Below are 14,358 nucleotides of genomic sequence, written 5' to 3'. Positions count from 1 at the left end.
GAAATGCTGGACAGCTCAATGTTGTAGCAAAGACATTGTCCGTACAGATTGCTAGATTGCAGCACGAACATACCACTCAGTCAGGGAATGACTGATTATGTGATCTGTCCGCTTCTCAGCCCCTTAAGACACGAGCCACAGTCTCAAGACATTACATGGTTCCTCTCAGCCCTGATATCAAGATATCACGCTACCGCAAGACTGCAGATTGGTTGATTAGAGTGAAATTGAAAGCAGGATGGAAACAATCTCTTTTCCTTGCAATGTCAGGTCATTCCCTGACTACTGTACTTGGAATTGGTTAGGATGTACCATTGTGTAGTGTAATTTTATAAGGAATCTAGATTCATGATATATTGGGTTGACAGACTTTCAACTCCTATCCCTACACCAACCAAACTAAAAGCCAGAGTGATGCATGCAGACTTGATTTGTGAATGAAAACTGCATTACCATCTTTAACGCTAATTATAATTATGGAAAATTTGGGGGAAAAGGCCAACAAAGAAAAACAAAAAGAAAAAGACGCGAACCAAACCATTCTTTATGCAATGGTTGCACAATTACAAACAAGCAAGTTTGACAAATTCATCTTGCCGTGACTTGATGATGGTAGTACACAAATACATCTCAGAAGGGCATGCATTAATGAATGAATGTGACTTACAGGAAAAGCAAACTAACAGAGCTTCATAATGGGCATGAACAACAAAGTACCTGCAGTTATTTTTAAGAAACTCTGTCTGTTGATTTTCAATTTAGTTTTAATGCTCCACTGCTTCCTGGGTTATATATCTTCTCTTACGATTTCCAATCCAAATGTTTTTCCCTGGTTATTTTAAAACCTTATCACGCGAATTCAGAGATTTGCATTTTCAAATTTTGTTCATCAAAATCAATTTTGTGCACTTGCAACATTTCATTTCATCATTTGCCAAATAATTTTAACTGTTGTTAAATCAAATTTGACCCATAAGCCATTTCATTTTGTCAATGCCGAGCCATGTCATTCAGAAAAAGAAATTCATCTTTACTGACAAAATTCTGTTCAACTAAAACAAAAAATCCTCTGTAGAAAGGTCACGGTTACAGATAATTTCCACGGTTTCTCTATTGTTTCCTTGTAATTCAATGAATGAATTTCCTTAGAAACAGGCTAGACCCATTCTAGGTGCACAAAAAGCAACAGGAGGAAAATGAGGGTCATCAAAGTTTTTGATGCATTGCTATCATTTCCTCCTTTGGATTTTTTAAAGTAAAAGAACTTTATGGGTTTTTTGGGTGGAGGTTCAGGTTAATATTCTTTTCTCTGTTGTTAATCTACTGCGCTGCATCACTCTTGAGGATGCAAGGAAAAGCTCTGCACAGAAGAGACATTTACTTTGCAAATGTATTAATATTTATGACCAAGAAAGATTTGCTACCATTCAGACATTTAGATGAATTTAATTTTCAGTGAAAAATATTCTCCAGAGTCTTCAAATGCAGCAACAAAACTTTCAGATATACTCGCAGCCCTTAAATTAAATGTAACTTCATTGATAATTCTCACAATGTTAATACATCTTTAAATTTATTAAAACTTTTGAAAACAAACCCAACACACAAAAACAAAAAAACCCACTGCAGGTGAAGCTGACCCACCATCACGATTGCAGGTCTCAAGGTTTGCTCACCTGGCGAGCTATATTTGGCCTCCAATTTGGGATGTTTCTGGCTAATCTTGGGACTATCCTCAGTATGATGCAAAATGGCATCTGCATGAACACATGGATGATGAAGTTAACAGAAAGCAAGCACAGAATGAAGACAAGTGCTTGAAGCAAACAAAAACACGATGCAATGTGAGGGTAGGTTAATGAGGGGCGGGGCATGAATAAAGGGGGGCCAAGTGGGATTAATATCTTGTCCTTTCAAGTTTCTGCTTCCATTTGCACCAAGGTGAATGTTTTATCTTCCTGTAACTTTCTTTTACATGTTCCCCTTCCATATTCAACAAAATTCAATGATTTTTATGTTCAACTTTCAAATTCCACATCATACAAACCAATATTAGGAAGGAATATCTGTCTGTCCTTTAGCATACATTCTTGGGTTTACACTCTCTTAACGTTGATCTGGCTATGTGAAAGAATCAAGGGGATTGGCATACAATGATGTAGAAGTAAGGATGCAAGACAAGGCAGAGCTAAAACAGTTTCATGAGTTCCAATTACAGCAGTGTGAAGATGCCTTTCCATATGCACATCAACACTTGCGCCAAGCGTTGCGTATCTGTCAAAATCGCTCCAGGAGCAATTTTGACAGTCAAACGTAATGCACGCATGTTTTATGTTAATGGGGTTCATTTTTATGTACATGAAATTTTAAAGCACGAATGCATCGTGTACGTAACGTACCCAAAAGCGTACGTATTGAAAGCCGCCTTTAGTGTGCAAATTTTGCAACATCTCAAATTTTTCAGTAGATCAGTCAATGGTTTTGCCAATGTGGAGCTGACCAGTCCAGATGAATCAACCTACTGCTAGCTAATTCAACTTTAATTACAAGTTATCTTACTGGTAAAAGTTAGCAGATGACCAGCAGCAGTGAACTAATCCAGCCAGCTCAACATGAAATAAGTGCCAGTCTTGAGCCTGATTAATCCAACCATAGGACCATGATCAATCCAGTTGCCTATAGTCTATCTACCCTGAGTTGAAGTGCACCCTCACCGCCGAAAGAAACACAGGCCGATACAAAGTTTTCCAAACAGGTTCTGTCACATGTTTGGTGTGCACACGAAGACCACACATTCCAGCATAAATTTGTTGTGCATACTCAGCATGCCTCGTGCCAAACAGGCATAAACTTGCGCGCCTATGTGGTGGGTTTGTACCAAAGGACTGTCAGTTTCATCAAAAACATGCCCTCTTTTGTTCCTGCTCTGAGCGGATAAGCATCGGTGGCTCTCAAGCTCACCAGTTCCAATCATGACCTGCAGGTGTCATCTATTGTCCAAGATCCATATCAACAGCTTACATGCATGCACCTCAGACAGCAAAGTTTCACTGCTGGTCACCAGTGGTGACTCATCAGCATCAGTTACATCATCCGATGCATGCTGATTTCATGCAATCTGACACACATTCAATACTGCAAATAAACTTCAAACAGTCAACTTATGCCAAGCTGAACTTTGCAGGGGTCATTTCATTTGAAAGACCAAGCACTTCTCCTTCAGTCCAAGCACATGGGTATTCTACGCTTGGGAAGCCCCTCCTAATAGCTGCATCCATGTGCCTGTACCGGTTATGGCAAATTATTTCCAACTATGAAGGGGCCTTGCCATATGCACGTCAACACTTGCGTCAAGCATTGCATATCTGTCAAAATCAATCCCGGGACCTTTCGACGGCCAAATGCAACATACATGTGTGCTACGTTAATAGCGTCAATTTTGGTGTCTGTGAAAGTGAAACGCATGAACACATCGTGTATGCAATGCACGCAAAAAAGTTCATTTGGAAAAGTGCCTTTAAGCTTACAGAAGGCATGATTCATTATTAATTAAGGGCTCAGTAAGTCCAGTTATTACCAGGCTCAAATAGGTTTGTCTAGTCTTACGAGATTCATCAACACTGATACTTGTGAAACTTCAGATCTGTTGACTGACTTGTTCAAAGCATTGTAATGAAGCCACGGTGTTGAGTATCACTGTTCAGACTTCTGCGATCATTACTGTTTATAGCCATCACTGGTACTGATGTTGATAGGAAATTTCCTGATCTCACATTCATAAAGCACTTGTCCTCAAAGGCGTTTGCAGCATTATATAAATTCCAAGAAATGAGAAACACACACAAGGTAAAGGTGGGCACAGCTTACCAGTGTAAGAGAAAAACTGAGAGAAAATGCAACTGCCAATTCAAATTTCTGAAAAGGTGGTTTAGAACAACTGAAGGAGAAATACAGAGGAAGGAGACTTTAGCAGTGTCAGAATGAAAGATCAGGAGGGAAAAGAACATGTGTACCATGAAATACTGCCGCAAGACTGATCACTGAAGGCACTGTTTGTAAAACCAAGACTTACCTGCAAGGTGATATCAGCAACAGGTCAACATACATATTTACCAGAAGCGTCAGTGTCATTCTTAAACTGCAATTTTATTCCAGACAGAATCTTCCTACAAGTACAAGCGCCTCGTTGGGAAGCAGTGGTAATCTTAACCACACAACGCATCACTTGACTCTATCTACCCCTGCTGATAAGTGCATGTTTCTTGGTATATTTTCTTCCTGTAATGTTGGATTAAGCCACAACTTACAGGAATGTCAATTCTAACCGCTTATATTCCGCTGATATCCAACTGCGAAAGTTAAACTGGCACACACGGAAGACAGAGACGTAAACTGATAGACATATAGATGGACTTAGAAACCAAAAAATGATGAGTTCATGGTTAAATGAAGCTGTACAGAGACTATGACTATCAACTGTAACGCTCTGCATGTAATCTGGTTAATGAAGCAAGCACTTCCACATGTTGCACAGTGTAAAAATAATGTCCTCAATGGAAGAACGGTGGTACCAACTCTGACAGTTAAGAATCATCCCCCCCAAAAAAACAAGAAATGCTGGCAAGGTATAAGTACAGAACAGAAGTATGCAGAGAAGGAATGCTTCATTTGTAATTTCAACTCCAAACTGTGAAACTGTCCTATCATGTAAAAAGCTTGCCAGCTAAAATATTTTGTTCAATGGGATTTTTATTGAACAATAAGATGTTAAAGAAATAAGGTCAGTTCATGCTTCAGGCGAATGCAAAAGTGAAGCAAATTTGACATCACAACAACTTTGTGGCAAAATTTCGCTCAAATTGAAATGTATTCAACTTTCATGAATTTGTCAACGCGAATATTTGATCTGACATCACAAATTCCTGCTCACTTTCACATTCGCACAAAGTACGTACCGGCCTGTACTCTTCAAGTAGATCTGTTAATGAAGCATTATCTACATGCAAGAGAGTTTCAAACTTTGTTAGTGTTATGAGAGATCAAAACAGGATTACAATCATTCAAAGACAAGTGTCAATGTTAGTGCAGTAATTCTGAAAGAAGGAGGGATTGAGGAAGATGCTCTCATATTGTTTTCTACATGTATGCCTCATCAACTCAACTGTGATTTAGTTTCCATAGTGTATGACGACCACTAAAGTCACTATGAATACCCTTAAAGTCCCATATTGACTGGTTTGACACAATTAAAATTCTAGAGCAGATAATTAGGATGGAGAAGTTCGGAAATGAAAGAGAAAAGGAAGGATGAAACATGAGAGTATGGATAGCAAAGAAAGGCAAAAGACAACAGAGAACAGGTGTGCGAGATATAGTCTGGAGGATGGCTTAATCAGGCTAAATCTTGACTGGAGTTGAGGTTCAGGTGTAATTATATAAGGTATTAACATTCAAAATCTGCATTTCAAATACATGCATTCAAGATGCGGCATCCACAAGCAAGCAATGCTTTATACTGCCAAGAAGAATGAGAGTTCCATCTTTACCCTGGATATGATGGGATAACCATTCCCGCTGATGTGACTCCTTAGGTATGGCGTTTTTCTGGCTACCTGGCACCTGCAAAAGACTTACTGAGCCCTTTTTATCATGAGCACTTGGCACACATTCATCGTCCAGGTGAAAACTTAGCCGAGGCCTGTCCTTTCCCTTTTGGCAATCTCCTTCGTTCTTGCGTTGCCAAGGATGTTGCTCTTCCTTTTCTTTCTCGTCCTCATTTTCTTCCTTGTCGTCGTCCACCAGCAAAAAATTGATGGTAGGTTTAAGGACTTGAACGCGGACATACTCACTTGCGATTCGCTGTAAGGCATGCTGGTCGAGACTGCAGGCCTCCTCCAGGTCTGTTACCTCAGAGAGTTGCTGAGGGGATGCGGGCCCATTGTCAGAGAAACCCTCATCCTGTCTGGTCTCCGCATGAAGAGGCGGAGAATGGAGTCTTGAAGGTTTATGTCTGTGACCAGAAGACCTTAAGAGTTAACAAAATCACACTGGAGTCACACTGTTACAAAACAATTACAACAAGTTAAATACACAGAGAAAAGAAGTGTCCAATTCCTATGATCTGTAATTTAAATGACAGGTATGTGAGTCTAATGTCACAGAATGAGCTGAGCTGATGTTCAGTGATGGATAAGAAAACTGTTCACAGGCTATTAATTAAAGAATCTGATTATTTACCTATGTAATCTTTTAACTGATTCTTCTTTTGAAGTCTGAAAAAAATAAATATGCTTCAGAAAAGGAAAAATTCATGGTCATTCTCTGTGACCCGGGTTGGCAGTTTTTTTTAACAAGAGGAAAAACAGGATTTTGAAATATTCAAATCAGATTTTTAAAATTTAAATCGGATTTAACATTTTTTTGTTTGGTAAATTGAGGACGAGACAGCCTCACTCTCTATTCCAAAACAGGCAGATTAGCTGTATATGTGTTAACTTTCCCTATATTTCTTTTGTTACAAAATTAAACAAATTTGTATTTAAATTAAGAGTTTCAAATCAAGATATTTGATTAAAACCATACCTTGGCGATTAAATATTGTCTTAGCCCGAGTAAAACACATGCAGTATATAGCACCTACATGTATCTACAGACAGTAGTTCCAAGGGTAAAGTATCAGGTTTTAACTGATGAGTTTTGTCAAACCTATGAATAATAAAACCTTTGAATGTGAGTTACCTTTTGGATTTTCTGTAGCTTGCACTAGGTGTGTATACAGGAGACAGTCTCTGGTAATGAGAAATTAAACGACTAGTTTAGAGACCATCTTCTGTACTCTGTACAAACTTGTGATTGTGTAAAGGACAAGCAATATACACAAAAAGGATGGAGTAACTTTGACAAGTTCTTAGCACTTGAAAACTGCGAAGGTTTTTTCCCTCCAATTTGTTGAATTCAATCCAAATAACATTCACTGCTGGTACACTGACATTGTGCAAATGCTTCCATGAAACATCTGTCTCTCACACAATCTATGAATCTTTAAAAAGCTGTCAGTTTGGATGTATGGCATGTGTAATGCAATATCAATTTATTCATTTGATTTTCCGTATCTTGAAAAATATGCTGCAATAAAGATGTCATCATGCAAACTCTTGCATGGAATAATCGTCATTAACATGTAAGTAGTAATCAAAAAATGCTGCATGACGGTTTTGCAAACATCCTAATAGACTGAATCATTCAAGGTTTAGTAGATATTTCATTCACGGTTGATCAGCAAAGATACTTTGCTGTAGATGATGCCTGACACATGGAACTAGAAGTATAATTTGTTAAGTTATTCCTCTGATGCAAGCTTCCCAGAGAGGTGACTCATGGGAAGAAGGAGTGCCTTCAGACAGCTTAGTGAAAGAGCTTGAACGAGAAATAAAAGGGCCAGTTAGACTGGTCTCACTGTCAACAACTTCACGTGTTCTTCCAAACATACCATCTCACAAAACATCTCGGTTAATGCAATAAACTGAAAGTTTTTAAAAACGCACTCCAAATGCAGAGCAAAAAATTCACTCAAGACTAGAAAGGGTTCCACGTGGGTAACGGAAGATTCATTACTTAACTCAACATAAAGACCGTCCGATGACTTTATTCGATTTCTCACCTTTAATCTTTCTTCAGCTTCATCTTGTCCTTCGTGTTCCCCTTGCTGACTCTTTTCATCATCTTCTTTTATCCGTAACTCCAGCAGCTTACCGTCTCGTTTCTTTCCCTCCTCATCCTCCTTGTCCTCTTCAATGGCAGATTCTTCAACCTCTCCATCCTTGTCCCTATTTCTTGTCTTCAAGACAATACCCGCCTCATTATCAACCTCCTCCTCTTGTCCCTGCTGATATTCTTTCTGATGGTTCGTGACATCACTCTCCTCAATTAGTGTTAATGGTTCTTCAGCAGTTTGAGATTTAGTCAGACCTGGCGTGTTGCCGCTCAAACTGTTTTCTGGGACGTCTCTACCTAAGGAGAATCGTCTAGAGTTTTTGGGCACTCCATGTACTGTGACTGACCGTCTCCATTGTAAGCCCCCATCACGGTAAGGTTCCCGTAAAGATTTTCTGTAGTGAGTTCGGTGACTCAGAGAGGGTGTGGCTCTATGACCTGTTGGAGGAGGATATTTAGACAGCGAGACATTCACAAGAGGCAGCCAATTTGTCCCTTGTTTCCACATTTTGACAGTAAATTGGAAGCTTTTTGAAATGTTAACACTGGTATCAAAATCCCATAGAAAAACCTTTCCAGTGAGCAATCAGAGGTACACTATTTGAAAAACTATGATATCACACTTGGTCAAAAGGGGACTTCAGAAGTTGAATTAAGTTAAAGAATATGATAAAACTGCATGAAAATTAGCTACTGGCAAGTGAAATTAAAGTGTGACAGTTGAATTTTGTCTTATCCGAAGATTGACTCTCTCTCTCAGGTATTCCATGTGTGTATACCTACCGGATGATTCCCACTCAGCACCCTATGAAATCCACATTTGTGGGAGACCAGTATTTTAGAGGCTTAATTGATGATATGATGGCTTATTAGTGACTCTTCAGTCTGACAAATCAGGCTGTATAAACATTTCCTAGACAATCAATCTATTTCAGTACTGAAGGCCTAAGGAAGGATGGAATAGAATAGCTGCAGGGTTTTGGTTATGACTACAATGGCTGAAGCGAAATGGTCCATTAGTGAGACAGGATGAGGATGGGCCATTGAATGACAGGTTTGCCTCAGGAGTAAAGAGGAAAGAGAGCTGTTGGTGTGTACTTTTGGTCAAGGAGCCTGAACGCCCACAGGCAATCCAAGTGTGACTATCTGACTGAATAATGTGCATACTACAGCTGTAAAGATAGCTATGAGAATTACACATACAAATTGGATGGTGGGAAGGTGTCAAGTTAAAGTCTCTTTTACACACATTGAAGTCATTCTGCCGTTTTACTTGAATTTTATGAGGGATGACAATCAACAATGACATGCAATTAATACTGACGACTGAAGTTGTCTAATTAAGAGCGCACTGCTCTGTAGCGACCACCGTTGGCAATTTTTGTCTCTGCATTTTTCTTTTGTAAATTGGGGGTCATGGGTTGGAATCCCACCCATCCCAACTGGTGCATTTTTTTTCCAACAAAAATTCCCCAGAAGTACTTACCATACAGTGCACAATAAATTAAGACAACAAAGAAAAAAAAAAGATCGATGCAAACTTATATCAAGATATTAGACTGCTTTGAACCCTGTAACCAAGAGGTCATGGAACTGACTGTACCAAGCTCCTGCTGAACACTCCTCACCAATTTCCCCTCCCTACCCAAGGGAAAATGCTTAATATGGGTAGTGTTGTCTAAGGCGTGATGCTTATTATAGCACTAACTACATTTGGCCACCTAGGATCTCAAATACCTACTAGACAATCGGACGAACGTCAGTCATTAATGAACCAATCTTGCGGGAGTGTATGAGCTCACTGGCAGAGTGGTTATTTCTTTCTCAAATTCTTACAAATGGGTAATTAGGAAGACATTTTGTGGTAAACTTTTCGACCTTAGGGAGACATCGGTCATTAGGGAGACATTTCAATGTCTCCCTACTGCCCCATCTACCAGAAGGAGGCCGAATTTTATTGTCCAAATTTTGAGAGATGATGGGTTAGGGTCTAAATTGAAAACATACAAAGTTTGGTTCAGATCAGATTAGGGAATATTTAATTATGGGACAGTAAAGTTTGTGCACGTTCTTACGGGAATGTCTCCCAAGTGACCCATTTTTGGTAATGTAAATAACCTTCAGTATGATTCTGATGTTGTAAACCTTGTTTGAATGTCTAACACTTAAATGTTTCCTTGACTTGAAAAAGTACAAATCAAGTGAGCTAATTACGCCCAAAAAAATATTAGTTGTGCTTCCTATTTACACTGAAAAATTTATGTTGCATAGGTGGGTAGTATCTTTGTTTTCTTTGGGGTAAAATTTTTTGGGAATTTTTCTTTATGTTTAATTAAAAAGTTATTTTGATGGTCTACGGTGTACTCCATGCACTGTTTTTTCCCTCAGATTCGTAACTTGAGGATAGGTATTGTCAAAGATTGTATCCAAGTCAGAGCCTCTTTGGACAATTTGTGTTGCAGTGACATTTCAATGACTTCATTTCCAAAAATTGTATGAAAAGCACATACAAAACAATGTAGTGTACATAGAGCACTTAAAACCCACGTGATGATGTACTACACAATCACTTGGTGCACACCACCCTAGTTGTCGGGAAACCCTCCACTGGACTAAGATTATAGTCCCCATACATGAATGTTCAAGTGTGTAGGCTGATAAACGTGTGAGATCATCTTAACACCATGAATTACAGTAACTAGTAGGACTCTACCGGTAGATGAAATCTGAGCTGTGCTGTGGGGCGTTTCAGTTCACTGGTCAGAGAGGATGGTGTAGTGCTCACTAGTGTCAAAAGGTGCTATTGGAAACTACCTTGATAAATCATCTCAATGTGAGCACCTCATTAACCTCAACTCTTCTCATTTAAACTACACTCAATGCAACATAATTTGTTAGATTAAATGCAGTAAACTCAACTTAAGAAGACCTTCTTGGTCACGTTATTGAATAAGGAGGTGTTGAAGTAACGGATACTTGCCTGGGTTTGAAAAGAGACCCAGAGAAAACTCACAGAAAGGGTAGGACTTACTATGGAAGTCATATTCACTGAACCTGCGATTATAACGACCAGTAGCTTCGGTATCAAAGTCTGAGGGGCAGTATAACTGCTGTGAGAAGTTCTGTCTCAGTGGAACATCTCCAAGAAGTTTCTCAATTTCATCATGGTCCACCCTGGACTTGGAAGGTTTCTCACTCATTTGGACGACTGTGTCCTGTTGGGATTAGGGTAAATATAGAAGGAATTAATTAGCAAATCTTAGAAAAACTAAAAAAAAAGGATATGCACAATAATCTCACCAACAAAATCACCATCGCGTGGACTTCCCTTTGGAGGGAAGGGAACAGCCAACTGCAAAGCTATATAAAGCAACATACCGGTATGAGCAACATTAACATTACCCAAAACTTTGATAACTGGAAGAAAAGGACATGAACAATAATCTTGCCCTCCAAATCATCATCACAGGACTTTCAACAGGGAGCCTCCAAATTCAAATTTCAAAACTGAATACCCGAAACTGAAGAGAAAAATCTGAACCAGCCTTTTTCAGGACAAAAATTAAGTTGACAAGTCTGAAGAAAGCACTTTGCAGAGCTTGGCCTGTCAGCAGACACTGACGATGCAGAGGAATGCTGAGAGGTAGATAGCATTTGCAGCTTATCAGCAGAAGTTTAAAGGACACCTTCACATACGGTATGCCTGCATTGCATATGTATTAGAAGTGATTTAATCACCAGCTGTGATTTTGACTTTTGATTGGACAAAGTTTACCCTGCTGTCTGCACTCGTGGTAGGGGGTTGTGGGAATAGTGCTTGTTTCACATTTTCCTTGACCTACAAATTGTTTTCCCAAAGATCAGTCTCTTTGGGAAGGAATTTAAAAAAAGAACTGAGCTTATGCCCCCCCCCAAGTCTCTGGTTTCTGGTCAAAGGCTGGCTCCAAGAATGATGCAGTGACACAGGTTTTCAGGGTTTTTTTTGCCCTCGTTTTTTTCCCTACAAGTGATGTCATCGCATGGCATTTACATGAGTTGTCATACATGTACGTCATGTACGTATAACGCATGATGTCCATTGCGACTGCATGCATATGTACTGCTGCTGCCAATTAAACACTGAAACAGTCTGGCACCTTCACTAGTTACTGTTTAAAAGCATTTTCAGCTTGTAGACGTACACAGGACATAAGACCACCTCGTTTGTCTGGTTCCCAGATGTAAATGAATGATACAGAAATGACGTCACCTGAAAAAGAGTGCCCAACTAAATGTATGCAGGGCCTAGAGGAACTCCTTTCAGTACATATTACTCAACCATACCCCATCTAAAACAGATTAAAATTACATTACTGCAGGATTCCAGTCAATCAAGCAAGTTTAGCAGCTTTTAGACATAGTATAATACCAAATAAAAAATGTTTCAATTTTGCTGACACGCAGGTCTATGGCGATGAATGTGCTAACCAGAAACTGGAGACTTTTTCTGGCGTATATTGGTCATGTACCTCCAGTTTGTGAAATGTAATTACAACAACGTGATAAATCAGTGGCCATTTGGGAGTTTTATTTGATGAACATGGATGGTTGAAAATAATCCATCACCCCATTTGCCATCAAAACTGTATAATATTGCAGACTGCATGGATAAAAACTGGTTAGATGTTTAGCTTATTGGTTAGATGTTTAGCTTATTCCACTCTGTTTATTGTACAGTTTGTGCAGGGAAAAGATTTGAACAAAAATATAATTACAGGTATAGCATAATCATGGACGACTGACAAATGCTGTAGTCACCATTTAAAAGAGGTATGCACTATTGAAATATGTATGCCACATGCAGAGTTGGAGTACTTGTACTCGAACATGAACTCGACTATAACTCGAGTATCAATAAGTACTTGGCCCATACTCTTATAAGAAGTACTCGGCACATACACTGTACTTTTAATTTTGCACTCAAACTCATCCCTAAACTTGATAAACTGTAGTAGGTTAATTAACTCGATCCCAAACAGTACTCTAAAGAAATTGTTTTTTTCCCGATATTAATTCTTTGATACTTATCTTTGATCAAACATTTCACATTCATGTACATGTAAGCTACACGTTCGTCACGCAGTATTTTTATCGACTCTAAATCAAGTATTCATGAATGGGTGTTGGCACTTGGCAGTGCTCGCACTATTGCTGGTGAACATTTTTAACTAACAATGCAAATTTCCATAATGTACAATGTACTCGGATGTACTCGATTAACTCTGTACTCGTACTCGACCCAAATTCGGACTCTGAAAAACTTGAACTTAGATTTTTGGCCCAGGACTCGATTAAAAGTACTTGGAACCGGCCCGCACTCAGCACTGTGTGTTCTTGGAAAACTTGGTACTCAAATTTTGGTGCTCGACTACATCACTGGCCACATGACACATGATTATTGTTGCTATTTGAATGGTGGACGATCAATATTGGAAACAAAAATTTTGTACCATATTAGTATCTAAAATATCAGTTTATGAATAGTACTGTGAATGAATTGCACCCACAATTATCTGTGTAAAAGAGAGAACTACGTGCAGTGCTTGAACCAACACGCGCACGTACTTCATTTGTTTGCAAAACACTTCCTGGTTCCAAATGACATCATTCTTTGGTACTCTATACAGTGAAATGAATAAATAAATATTTACTGAACAATGAACGAAAGAACTGTAAGCATTTTAACTTAAACCCCTATAACCTTTCACTTTAGGGTTTATGTACCCTGTTGAAAACATGCTAACTGAGGATTTGCCTGCTCAGCAGGGGTTAGCTATAAAAGTGCATGGTCCCCAATGGGACATCAGTCATGGCAGATTACTGTCACAATGGAATTATACCAAGTTTTCTTTCCTTTGTAATGTTAAACTATGCTGTGGAATAGGTCGTCTGTTGCCTGGACGATAGACTACCAAACAAGCTGTTGCAGTGTGAGTTGTGTTGAGAAAACAAAAATGTTGGACACCCTTCTACAGGGCACACAACAAAACGCAGAAATTAAGCAGTCAGGGGAAGGGCAAATAGAACTAAACATATCACACAATGGGTTAGTCTGGCGTCAATTATTTGTGCTATGGTGTCAGACTGTAAGTTTCACAGTTGTACACTCCAAAAACTATTTCCAGTATAGAAATAGATCTCAGCCAGATGTTTTTTTTTATTAATGTTACTTCAAATACAGCATATAATGGCTGCAGAGAAAGGACTACAAACATAGAAATGATAATCTTTTTTGTTTTGCTTTATTTTTGTGTCCCGATGCTAACCTGAACATGCATTCTGAACTTAAAACCAAAAGCAGTGTTTCCCACAAATATTTACAAAAACCTGTCCGCAATTTTGTACGTCAATTTTCTTTATCCAAAAATTAATTACAGGTGATTCAAGTCAAATTTTCTTTGTTTTATTCAAACACTTGTGACTTGATTCCATGATATGTGTCCTGAGAGAAGAAGTAACTCTGTTTAAGTATTCATTGGCATAATCTTCCATCTAATGCCCACATCAAGTCTCCGCTTTTCAACCCAACACACCTGTTGTATTCTAAGATTTTTTCCAATTAATGGGAATGAATGTTGAGCTCTTTTGTTTGATATAATTATTACT

General features: G+C 38.8%; 1 protein-coding gene across 12 annotated transcripts in view; it reads right to left on the bottom strand.

The window, feature by feature from the left end:
* Window positions 1-14,358, bottom strand: part of LOC110985633 (band 3 anion transport protein-like) — an 87,424-nt gene that overhangs the window by 17,871 nt on the left and 55,195 nt on the right. For 8 of the 12 annotated variants that reach the window (XM_022246806.2, XM_087135019.1, XM_087135020.1 and 5 more), the window contains 5 exons: window positions 10,745-10,928; window positions 7,661-8,151; window positions 6,739-6,788; window positions 5,547-6,025; window positions 1,677-1,757 (listed from right to left, as the gene is read on the bottom strand). In XM_022246806.2, coding sequence (XP_022102498.2) covers window positions 1,677-1,757; window positions 5,547-6,025; window positions 6,739-6,788; window positions 7,661-8,151; window positions 10,745-10,928 — 1,285 coding nt within the window. The remainder of the gene's footprint in view (window positions 1-1,676; window positions 1,758-5,546; window positions 6,026-6,738; window positions 6,789-7,660; window positions 8,152-10,744; window positions 10,929-14,358) is intronic. The other 4 variants (XM_022246816.2, XM_022246840.2, XM_022246832.2 and 1 more) reach the window with 4 other exon arrangements.

This window comes from Acanthaster planci, linkage group LG03 (assembly GCF_054643075.1).
Source record: "Acanthaster planci isolate LZ-2023a linkage group LG03, COTS_SCS, whole genome shotgun sequence".
NCBI classification, from domain to species: Eukaryota; Metazoa; Echinodermata; class Asteroidea; order Valvatida; family Acanthasteridae; genus Acanthaster; species Acanthaster planci.
This window is presented reverse-complemented; position numbering and strand designations above follow the sequence as displayed.